The sequence below is a fragment of the Tenrec ecaudatus genome, chromosome 11 (genome assembly GCF_050624435.1).
Source record: "Tenrec ecaudatus isolate mTenEca1 chromosome 11, mTenEca1.hap1, whole genome shotgun sequence".
Classification (NCBI taxonomy): domain Eukaryota; kingdom Metazoa; phylum Chordata; class Mammalia; order Afrosoricida; family Tenrecidae; genus Tenrec; species Tenrec ecaudatus.
Window position 1 is genome coordinate 71,553,809 of NC_134540.1, and position 12,695 is coordinate 71,566,503.

A 12,695-nucleotide genomic window follows, 5' to 3' on the forward strand; every position below is an offset into this window, starting at 1 on the left:
AGCGTTCTGATCTCGCCACCCCCCCCCCCCCAGTATTTGTTGTTTTCTGTCTTTCACTAATTGTGCTATTGTGCGGGCGTAAGATCAGTGGTGGGATTCAAATAATTTAGCAATTGGTTTACTTCCCTATTGATTATTTTAAGTATATAAAAAAAGGTATGTCAAAATGTAGTTATTTCACATAGTTAATCCTTAAATAAGAACTCTAAAAGAGGCACCCAAACTAGATGCTATGAGTTTTTAAAGTGTTAATGAAAATTATTAAATAAAACCTGACCAAGGAAAACCTGTTCTTTATTATTTCCACAATGTCTCTTAATTGATGTCCTTAGTTGCAACATGCTTTGGATTTATCCTTAATCATCTTTTCACTGCAGGACTAGGATCCCATCCCTTTACAGGTAGGCCAAGTGGTCCACAGCGATTGGGTTCAATAGCGTAGAAACAGGCGACTTCTCTGAACATAGTATGTTCATCTTTGAAAAACCCTTTCTGCTTCTGCTGAACTGACAGCAATGGTTCTGACAACATTGGTAGCTCTTTCAACAGTTTCAGGAATTGCAGGATTCACTCCTAATATCTCATGGGATTGGGGACCTAACGCAAAGCGGAAAGGAAGGACAGCGTTTCACCCTCTGGTTGTTTGGCACCTTTAATCTGCATGTCTATGTTTGTTTACAGAAGTTACAAACGCAGAGGAATACAGATGTAGTATTTCATCAAAAGTATAATGAGTCTTATGAAATGAATAAATAGATATTACAAGCATAGCCCATCTAGTTTTTTATACCTATGGACAGAATGAACATTACTGTAGGCACTTAGAATATGCAGTTACACAGATGAACATTGACAAAGAGCAAGGAATGTAAATTTATGATTTCCACATGGGGTGACTGCCCAGCCGCCCTCCTTCAGAGAACCCTGATTACGAGTGCCATTTGAACAGCCAGTTCACTGAACTCAATAAAACTTTTATGATCGGTTTCGCCTAATCACTGGGAACTGCTTCATCTCACCCTGTGTAAGACGATAGCTCATCATTGTTGTGATTCGCATCTCCTAATGGCTGGGGAACGACAGCATTTTCTCATGTGTTTGTTAGCCATTCGAGTGTAAATCCATTCTTTTCTGGCCTCCAGTTTTTCATCTGAGAAATCAGCCAGAACATTCTCCCCCCTGACTGTAATATATACAATGTATCATATTTCTCTGTGGCTACTTTTGAGATTTTTTTCTTTTGATTCTTGGTTTTTAGCAAATGTGCTATTCTTTGTACTATTGTATGTCTAACTTTGGTTTTCTTTGTATTTACAATGACTGAAATTTGTTGAACTTATTGGACCCGTTGGTTTGCTTTCGCCAAATTTTGGAACTTTATAAGATATTGTTCTTCAAATATTTTTTCTGCCTTATTCATTCAGCGTGCCATCCACTACTCCACCATAGACCTGCTTCCTCCAATCCTCAAAACCAAACTCTCCACTGTCTCCTGATCACAGTATTAAGTAAAGAGGGAATGTTGCTGGTCACTTGAAGTTGTATTATCAGTGTCAATTAAAAGGTTGTGCTTTCACACATGTACATATATTAATATATAGTGATAGGGATATAGGTCTATGAACATATATTTAAACATTAAGTATTAAGGTAGCAGACGAGCATTGGGTCTCTACTCAAGTCCTCCCTCAAAGTAAGAACACTTTGTTCTAATAACCTGGCATTCTGTGATGTTCACCTCCTCAACACTATCACTGAAGACAAAATGGGTGCATAAGCAAATGTGGTGAAGAAAGCTGATAGTGCCCGGCTACTAAAAGATACAGCATCTGGGGTCTTAAAGGCTGAAGTTAAACAAGCAGCTATCTAGCAGAGAAGCAACAAAGCCCGCATGGAAGAAGCACACCAACCTGTGTGATCATGAGGTGTCAATGGGATAAGGTATCAGGCATCAGAAGACCCTAAACAAACAAATATATCAGTGCAAATGATGGGAGTCGGAGTGGAGACCCAAAGTCCATCTGTAGACAATTGGACATTCCCTCACAGAAGGGTCACAAGGAAAAAAATCAGACAGCCAGTTTGTAGCATTGCACCAATGGAACACACAACATTCCTCTAGTTCTTTAATGCTTCCCGCACCCCCCACTATCATGACCCCAGTTCTACCTTACAAATTCAGCTAGACCGGAGTATGTACACTGGTACATATAAGCGTTCTCGACACAGGAAATCCAGGACAGATTAAACCCTCAGGGACAGTAATGGGATAAGTGATACCACGAGGTTAGGGGGAAGGTGAGAGGAGAAGGGGGAGAAATGGGGAGCTGACTACAATGATTGACATATAACATACACCACCTTCCTAGGAGGATGAACAACAGTAACGTGGGCAAAGGGAGGACAGTGGGCGGTGTAAGATATGACAATAATAATTTATCATTTCTCAGGGGACCACAAGGGTGGGAGGGTGGGGGAGGGAGGGAGGGAAAAAAGAGGAGCTGATACCAAGGGCTTAAACAGAAAATATTTTGAAAATGATGATGGCAACATATGTACAAATGTGCTTGATACAATTGATGTGTGGATTGTTATAAGAGCTGCAAGAGCCCCCAATAAAATAACACATTAAAATAATAAAGACATCGGATGGTGTAAGATATGACAAAACAATAATGATTTATAAATTATCAAGCGTTCAGGGGGAGGGGGATCAGGGAGGGAGAGGAACAAATGAGGAGCTGATAGCAAGGGCTCAAGGAGAAAGCAGGTGTTTTGAGAATGATGGTAGCAACATATGTACAAATGTGCTTGACACAATGGATGGATGTATGCATTGTGATGAGTTGTATGAGCCCCTAATAAAATGATATTACTACTACTACTAATAATAAAAGAAGTTGTGCTTGCAGTGCAGCTTGAACTTCCTCCTTCAGCACCATTGGTTCTTGCCCATATGTTACCTCTGGAATGGACCTCACTAGTGGTCCAGTGACTCCGTGTACTATTTCCATCTTCTCTCGATGCTTCCTGCATCATTCAATATTTTGCCCATAGCATCTCTCAATGTTGCAACTTGAGGCTTGAATTCTTTCTTTAACTCTTTCATTCTAAGATACGCTGAGTGTGTTCTTCCTTTTGACTTTCTAATTCTAAGTTTTTGCACATTTCATTAAAAATATTTGGCTTTATTCCTCGAGCTGCCCTTTGAGAATTTCTGCTCAGCATGATGACCTCATTATTTCTCCCATTTGCTTAAGTGCTCTATAATTAAGAGCAAGTTTCCGAGTCTCTTCTGACGTCCACTTTGATGTTTTTTCCCTCTTCTTTCCTGTCTTTAATGATCTTCTCTTTGTTCATGAATGATGTTCTTGATGGGCCCCCACAGTTCTTCAGGTTTCTTTTTCAATTCGTGCAATTATTTTTAAAATTGTGACCAAAAATGCACAACAAAACCCTCTCCAATTCGACCACCTCTACATGTATAAGTCAGGCCAGTGTTGACACTCTTCCTGGTGTACAGCCTTTATTGGTGTCCTTTTCCGGATTCTTCTGCCACCATTAATATCAACTCACGTTTCACTGGATCAAATCTGTTCTAGACATTCAGGTAGGATAGACTCAAGGCCCTGTTTTGACTCTGTTGACTTGTTTTAGTTTTCTTCAGCTTTTACCTGGACTTATAGATGAGCAATTGAGGTCTAGTCCACAGTCAGTCCCTAGCCTGGTTTTAGCTCCTGATATTGAGCTTCTCCAACATCTCTGCCCATAGTCAATTTGATTTCTGTGTAGTCCATCTGGAGAAGTCCATGCGTTTAGTCACTGTTGGTGCTGTTGGGAAAAGGCATCTGCAATGAACGAGTCGTTGGATCTGCAAAATCCTATCATGCTATCTTCAGCTTTGCTTCTATCATCAAGACCATAGTTTCTAACTACTGTTCCCCCCTCTTTGTTTCCAACTTTTGCATTCCAATAGCCAATAATGATTGATTAATTTGAGTGCCCGTCTGATCAATTTCCAACCGAGGTCACTGGTAGAATTTTAAAATGTCTACATCACTAGATTTCCTGATTGTGCATAAGTTTGAATAATAGTTGTATTGATTATATTGACTTGAAACCGGATAGACACAATCCTATCACAGACAGCATTGTACCTCCAGATTGCTCTTGACAATGAATGACACGACAGCCCTCTTGATTGTGTTGTTCTTGGCATAGTAAATCATGTGATTTGCTCATCCCAAATGGTCCATCTCAGTGCATTTTAGTTCAGCAATGTCTAGGATATCAATCTTTATGCATTCCATTTTTGACCACTTCCAATTTTCCTAGTTCATTCTTCACACATTCCAACTTCGGACCACTAGCAGATGTTTGCAGCTGTTTTTCCTTACTTTGAGGCACACCCGTCAGCAAATGAAGATCCTGCAGGCTCCATTCCCATAGGCTTTATCTGATTCATATCACCATGGATGACGCCACTCTGAGAAATCAGCTCCTACGTCGACACATTTCAGGAGAGAACAATAGATAACATTTAAGTTCCTTTTAAAAAATTCTTAAAACTAAATTTAAGCCTTGAATAAGAGTTATCAGGAATCAAACATATTTTTAATATTTTATTATTATTATTTTAAATTCTGTCTTAATCATGCTGGCCAAAAGAATCAAGAAATAAAACCTGTTCTTCCTCCCTAGTCCTTCATGCACCAAAAGATTACGGGTGTCTTAAGAAACCAAACCAAACTCCCTGCCCCCAAGTAAATTCTGACTCAAAGAAGCCCTGTAGGGCAGGATAGAACTGCCCCTGTGGGTTTTTGAGACTGTAATTTCTTTACAGGAGTAGAAAGCCCTGTCTCTCTCCTGGTATATGTTGCAAGTAGTTAGATTCATCATAGCCCCTAGCAATCATCACTTAACACCGCGCACGAAGCCTCGCAGGTGAGAGATCATTTAAACGAAGCCAGAGTTAAGCAGTGTGAAATAAAAATAAGAAGCAGCTTTTGCTGATGCACTGTGTTGGTGTGTTTTCTTCCCCAAACTGCAGATTATGTGACTTCTCTGGGGAGACTGGTGGCTTCTCGGTATGCTGATGGCCTGTTCCCACAGTTCTGCAGAGCAGAAGATGGCAGAGTGTACAACGTAAGTCTGCTTGCTGTGCTGGGATGCTGAAGCCCAGCCGCGGGCTACGTGGAGAGGCTTGCGCTGCTTAACACGTGACGCAGTGAGCCAAGCCTCTGCCAGAGCCCGTAGCTTTCCTTTGACACCAAGAGGCCTTTCTTGTTAGCAGAATCATGAAAATCACCACCAAGGGATCAGATATGGGACCCTTCACCTTAGGGATTGGGGCAGAAAGCCTCGACTAGCAAAGTGAGTGTGTGCACAGGGGCAGTTTCTCTTGCTTTGAAAATAAAGTGGGGGTGGGGAGGGGAGAAATGAAGCACTTGAGCCGAAAGCCAAAGGCAAGTTGCTGTTACCACCATTCACAGAGACATGTTAAAACATACTTTGCTTCAAATGAAGCAGTGAGAGAGAGAGAGAGAGAGAGAGAGAGAGAGAGAGAGAGAGAGAGAGAACTGGAGCCCCAGTAACATTATTTTTGACGCACCCTTGTATTTATACGACTATTTCCTAATATGTTTAAAAATGATATTACTTTTAAACAACCCAGTCCATCCAAGAACTCTTGAGTTCTGTGTGCTAAATATATGTTGTTTCTGAGCCACATTAGGCTGAATAGAAAGTGGTGAAAAATGTGTTTCTATTTACCATCTAATACCACCCCATGCCCTACCCCCGATGCTGCCCCACACTGGTTTCCGTGTGGTGCAGGGACATGGTGTAAGTGCTCTGGAAGACAGGGAAGGAACTTGGGGTTCTGTCTGAGGTCCCCAGAGAGCGTCTGAGAAGTGATGCTGGAGCTTCAGGAATATGTGTGGGAGATACATGGGGACAGATGGAAAAGGCCAGGAGCCAAGGCATGGGGCTGTCAGCATACACGGTGTGTGCAAGAAACACATTTCTCTTTACACTTTGGGCATCTAGGGTGTCCTGGGGGTGTCAACGTTTATTTCTTTGAAAGTCTCTCTCTCGCCCTCTCTTTTTTTCTTCACAGAACAGGGCAATCACTTCTCTTATCCCTTTCCTATGTTGGTTTCGTTTTAACCTCCCAACACCCTAAAGACTATTAGAATTTGAAGAATAAAATTTGGCCTTGCGTACTTGTGCCTGACGTAGGTGAGCAGCAGCTTCTCTGTGCGTACAAGAAGCTGCGGGCACGCCGCGGCCTCCTTTCAGGGGCAACCCTGCGCAGTCTTGGTGACAGCACTGGACCATGAGGGGCCTGCGCAGAGGGATCCCGAGACAGAGGACACACAGACAAGCAGGAGAATCAGTAATTGGTGATGGCAGACAGGAGGGCATGTTTAGGAGCATTTCAGAAATACTCTACTAGAAGAACTTTTTTCGTGAGACTTCCCTGTTTTTGTTTTGTTTTTCCCGTTTCATCTGCCTTCACTCACCTTTCTTTTCTTTTCTTTCCCCCCTGTTAGTGCCTTAAGCGTGCCCCTGAGCATTCTGCGAGAGAGATGGTTCTGTAACCATAAAGCTAAAACATCCTCTGGGAACATAGAGTAGGCCATTGTGAGCAGGTCACACACGCATCTTTCCGCTGGCTGAGAATTACCCAGCAGGTTTCAGTCGAAAGCTCTTTCCCTAGGATGTGGTGGCATGTGGAGGACCATTTGAAATATTGTCAGTTACTGGGCAGGTCTTGACAGCACAACAAACAAACAAACAAACAACCCAGAGCCAGCAAGTTGATTCCGACCCTCTAAGACAGGGTAGAACTGCCCCCTGTGAGTCTCCAAGAGTTTCCAAGTCTTGATGGGCCTACAGAGCATCCTCTCTCGCCTGCAGAGTGACTGGTGGCTGCAGACTGCTGCCCTTTCAGAGAGCAGCCCAGCGGGTACCCGCTACATCACCAGGGGGCCCTGGCGGCAGGGACCACGCTCCGTGCTTTCTGTTGTTCCTGGCCGCACTGCGTGGCGCAGGTGGCTGATCTGCGTGCTGATTTTGTTTTCTGTTCCCTCGTTTATTTCCATGCAGTTGACGGCTAAGTCGGAGCTGATCCATCACTTTGTGGACTGCTTAACCCAAGCGGCGGAGAGCTACAGGCACCGGATGGCCTGGCTCACCAGCGGGAGCCGGCAGGTGTTTGGTGTCATCCTCGAGCAGCGCATCGCCATCGTGCTGGATGTGGGCGACATGCTGGAGCAAGAGCTTGCCCTGTGTCGAGACGCTCTGGTAATGGTCCTCCAGGAGCAGGTGACACAGATCCGCGAGTTCAACATGATACGGTGAGTTCCCACGACAAGGGCCATGGCGGGACACTTTCACGAGGCGCCTGCACCAAGATAGTTTGAGTTGACTAGCGCCAGCTAATGTACTTAGCTCTGTGGTGAGAGAGGAGGTCTGATTTCCTAGGACGTCCATTTTCAGATGGAAAACCACAGTGAATCAATCTTAGAAGACTTTAAAAAAAAATCCGTGTTGCATTTGGCACCTCCGTTTTGAGAAACACAATTCTCTTCGGTCATAAAAAGGGCCAACTACAAGAACATAAATTATATTGAACATAAAACGGATAGCTAAACTGCTCAGAAACAGTAACGGGAGTAGCTCTACCATGAGGGGAGAGGGGGAGGAGTGAGGGTAAGGGGAGAAAAGGGAACCAATAACAATGATGGATGTACAGCAGCTCTCTGCTCCCCTGCCAGGGAGATGAACAACAGAAACGTGGGTGAAGGGATACAGCAGCTGGTGTAAGATATGAAAAAATAATATTAATATGTAATTTATCAAGGGTTTCATGAGGGTGGGAAGGCAGGAAGGGAGAGAAAAAAGAGGAGCTGATAATGGCTCAAGTAGAAAGATAATGTCTTGAAAATGACAATGGCAACATATTTATAAATTTGCTTGACGTAATTGATTTATGGATTGTTATATCTATAAGAGCCCCCAATAAAATAATTTAAATTAAAAAAAATCTCTTCACTCATTTTTAGATTCTACCTTGGTATGAATTCAGTTAGACTGACCACAACGTTCACTGTCTTTCCAGACTGAATTTGCAGCTCTGGTTGGGCCCCCGGCCCACCCTCCAGTAAGATGACCTTCTTTCATCAGAACAACAGGTGGCTGGCTTGATAGAATTTCCCTATTCCCAACTTTCCCAATCAATTATTTATGGATTCTTGGATTCCAAGAATTTAGACTTTGAGCCCTCACTTCTCTTTTGGCACCATGACTGCACCTCTCTGATGAGAAACAGCTGGATAACTGGGGCAGCCCTGGGACTGAGCCTTCCTCTCTTCAAATGAAATCTTTTGTATTGTGTACATGGGGATCATTGGGGGTCTAATTGTGTTTTATCAGGTGCCTGTTTTGGTCACAGATACAGGATGGAAATAATTGAATGGTTATATCTGCACTGTTTTTGTTGTTGTTGTTTTAATACAGTAAAACATGTGAAACCTAAAACCTGGATATAGAGAAAACCTATCAGGGAAGGAAAGGAGCCCTGGTGGTCCAGTGGGTTATGTGCTGGGCTAACCTCATGGTCAGCAGTTCAAAACCACCAGCCACTCTTCAGGAGAAAAAAGAGGCTTTCTGCTCCTAAAAAGAGTTAGGCAGTTTTGGACCCCACGGGGGCAGTTCTACCCTGTTCTATAGAGTCACTGAGAGTCCGCATTGACGCCATGGCAGTGGGCTTGGGTTTGCAAGTAAAACAAATACTCTCCACTAAGAGAGGGGGATGGAAGTGCTCAAGCTGCGCCTTGTCAAAAGCAGAGCGCTTGTGAGACCCAGAAAAGAACGCGTGCCGGTCAGATTCTCTACTCAGAAAAGCTGTTCCAAGTTAAGGTCACCACAGGTGTGAGGCAGTCTCTGCTTCTCCTGGTGGACTCTGCGGGACCAACCGGTTCCTTGTATTTACAATTCTAAACAAAGAGATAAATAGTGGCTATGTTTTTAGAGGAAGTGGGGGTGGGGTGAGGAAGCCATTGATCATTACTACGCTTGATCTTAGCCAAAAGGCTGAGAAGCAATCATCAGTCATTTCTAAGTGTAAACGAAATGATTTTAAACATATTGTCTCAGGATTTAAAAAGCAGTGCTCGGTTAAACTCAAGATCATACTCCTTAAAAATGTTTTTATTGTCCCATAATTCACTTATCATACAGTTCAATCGCTTAATCATATTAAAAAGAGTTGAGTAATGATCAGCACAATACATTTCAGAACATTTTCTTCTTTCTGTACTCATTATTATTAGCTCCCCCTCCAGCCCCCCATAGCGCATGGAATTATTTTTTTTATTTTGACATTTTCATGGACTTTATTGTCTTTTTTTTTTTTTAATTTTAACAATTTATTGGGGCTCATACAATTCTTTTCACAGTTCATATATATACATACATCAATTGTATAAAGTACATCTGTACAGTCTTTGCCCTAATCATTTTTTTCTCTTTTCTTCTTTTACATTTTATTAGGGACTCATACAACTCTTACCACAATCCATACATATACATACATCAATTGTATAAAGCACATCCATACATTCCCTGCCCCAATCATTCTCAAGGCATTTGCTCTCCACTTAAGCCCCTTGCATCAGGTCCTCTTTTTTTTCCCCTCCTCCCTCCCCATTCCCCCCTCCCTCATATGCCCTTGGTAATTTATACTTCGTTGTTTTGTCATTTCTTGTCCTATCCGGAGTCTCCCTTCCCCCCTTCTCTGCTGTCCCTCTCCCAGGGAAGAGGTCACATGTGGATCCTTGTAATCAGTTCCCCCTTTCCAACCCACTCACCCTCCACTCTCCCAGCATCGTCCCTCACACCCTTGGTCCTGAAGGTATCATCACCCTGGATTCCCTGTACCTCCAACCCTCATATGCACCAGTGTACAGCCTCTGTCCTATCCAGCCCTGCAAGGTAGAATTCGGATCATGGTAGTTGGGGGGAGGAAGCATCCAGGATCCGGGGGAAAGCTGTGTTCTTCATCGGTACTACCTCACACCCTAATTAACCCATCTCCTCTCCTAAACCCCTCTATGAGGGGATCTCCATTGGTCGACACTTGGGCCTTGGGTCTCCACTCTGCACTTCCCCCTTCATTTAATATGATATATATATACATATATATACATACATATATACATATACACATATATACACATACATACACACACTTATATCTTTTTTTTTTTTTTTGCATGATGCCTTATACCTGGTCCCTTGGGCACCTCGTGATCGCACTGGCCGGTGTGCTTCTTCCATGTGGGCTTATTTGCTTCTGAGCTAGATGGCCGTTTGTTCACCTTCAAGCCTTTAAGACCCCAGACACTATCTCTTTTGATAGCCGGGCACCATCAGCTTTCTTCACCACATTTGCTTATGCACCCATTTGTCTTCAGCGATCCTATCATGGAGGTGTGCAGTCAATGATATGATTTTTTGTTCTTTGATGCCTGGTAACTGATCCCTTTGGGACCACTCGCTCACTCAGGCTGGTGTGTTCTTCCATGTGGACTTTGTTGCTTCTGAGCTAGATGGCCGCTTGTTTATCTTCAAGCCTTTAAGACCCCAGTCACTATCTCTTTTGATAGCCGGGCACCATCAGCTTTCTTCACCACATTTACTTGTTCACACACTTTGGCTCCAGCCGTTGTGTCGAGAGAGTGAGCATCATAGAGTTCCAATTTAATAAAAGAAGGTATTCATGCATTGAGGTAGTGTTTGAGTAGAGGCCCAAGGTCCTTCCGCCACCTTAATACTTGACCTATAAGTATAGACACATAGATCTATTTCCCCATCCTCCTATATATATTTGCATGTACATATCTTTGTCTAGACCTCCATGAATGCCCTTTGACTCCTAGCTCTTTCCTCCATCTCCCTTGACTTTCCTCCTGCCCCACTACCATGCTTCATCGCCACCTGGGCTAGCGTATACCTCTTCTCTAAGCAACCTTACCCTTGATCATTTCCCACCAGGCCTGCCACTCCCACTTCTCTACCATTTGGGGTCCCATGTTTTTCCCTTGTCCCTGGGTTTGTTAACACCACTTCCTTACCCCCCCTACCCCCCCACCCCAAGTCCCCCCAAAACTGTCGGTCCCGTTGTTTTTCCTCCAGATAGTTCATCCAGCCTGTCCTATTCAGACAGACCTGTGGAGTCACTAACATGCACGAAAACAAGACAGAGGAAAACAAAGCAACAGTATACAACCAGACAACAAAACAACAAAAACAAACCACTGACAAAGAACAGAATAAAACAGTTCACAAGAGAAAAGCTTGTAGTTAGTTCAGGGATCGTTTGCTGGCCCTTAGGAGCGTTTTCCAGTCCAGTCTGTTGGGGCACCACGCCCTGGCCCCGAAGTCCACTTTCAGCATTCCCTGGGGACCTTGCCACTCCATTCCCTTGCTGTTCCGCTGCACTCCCCCAGTGATTTGCCTCGGTGTGGTGGGATCAGGTCAGGTGCAATTCCCACACTGTGTCTCCGGTGCTGTCCCCTGTATCGCCCTTAGTCACTGAGGGGCATCATGTCTCATAGTGGGGCCAGCCATGTTGTTCTCTCTGTGGACTGGCTGCTCTACTCAGGAACATCATCATCACGGCCTGGTGGGCCAGGCTGTGCTCCACTCTCTCCTCCTGCCCCTTCATCTGCTCCCGTGTGCTTTGATCAAATATGTCCATCTCCCAGAGCTGCAGAGTCAATGTCGTCCTTTGGAAAAAATTCTTTTCGGGGGAGGGGCAGGAATCCACTTAATTTATGGTGCTGGGGGCGCATGGAATTATTAATCCAGTTGCTATCTCTATAGATGAACTGAGCCTGAATTCTATACCGAAAACCATACAAAAACAAAAACAAAGGCAAAAACTGCCTCCCAAGCTCCCAAATAATAACAAAATAAAACAAAAACCCCAAAAGAAAAGAAAGCAGAAAATACTAAAATCTGGAACAAATTCAAACAGGTCAAAGGGAGAACAAATGATAGAGTGTTACATTTTACCCTAACTCCATCTGCATGAGTCCACTTTCCAATGCACTCTGTCTAGCAAGGCCACTCCCATCCCTGGTCAATGAATGGTCAGTGGTCAGCGGGGATTCACTGGAGACCTAATCCACGTGGGGACCCTGAACATGGATTTGGGCTTTTACCGTCACCCGTAGCCTTCTGCAGACTGGGTGCTCAGAATCTAAGCTCTAGGGCTTTTTCCTGCTGTGGCCTTGGACTCTATTATTGACAATCCTCTGATTGATCACACAGGCTGGTGTGCTGCTTCTGTGTGGATTTCGCTAGCACCTCACTTAGAGAGCTGCTTGCTTTTAAAAGCAGTTTTATTCTCACTTCATCCACCTGTCAGACCAGTCAGTCAGTCAGTCCTATCAAGAAGAGTTGTGCAGTTACCACCACATTCAATTCTAGAACATTTTCTTCTTCCTTGTACTCATTGCTATTCATATGATTATTATTTTTTCTAATTGTAGCCAACATAGACACAATAGAACATTCTGGCTGCTTGTTTTAAGACAAGCCTTTAAGACCTCAGATGTTATTCTTTCTGATCACTGGGCCCCACCCGATTTCATCACCACTTTGCTATAACACCCACATCTTTA

At 43.7% G+C, this 12,695-nt stretch overlaps 1 protein-coding gene across 1 annotated transcript in view; it reads left to right on the plus strand.

Annotated features, from left to right (window-relative positions):
* VWA3B (von Willebrand factor A domain containing 3B) overlaps positions 1-12,695 on the plus strand; it is a 245,586-nt gene that overhangs the window by 7,605 nt on the left and 225,286 nt on the right. The window contains exons 2-3 of the mRNA XM_075562679.1: positions 5,051-5,145; positions 7,111-7,361. Of these exons, the coding sequence (XP_075418794.1) occupies positions 5,051-5,145; positions 7,111-7,361 (346 nt within the window). The remainder of the gene's footprint in view (positions 1-5,050; positions 5,146-7,110; positions 7,362-12,695) is intronic.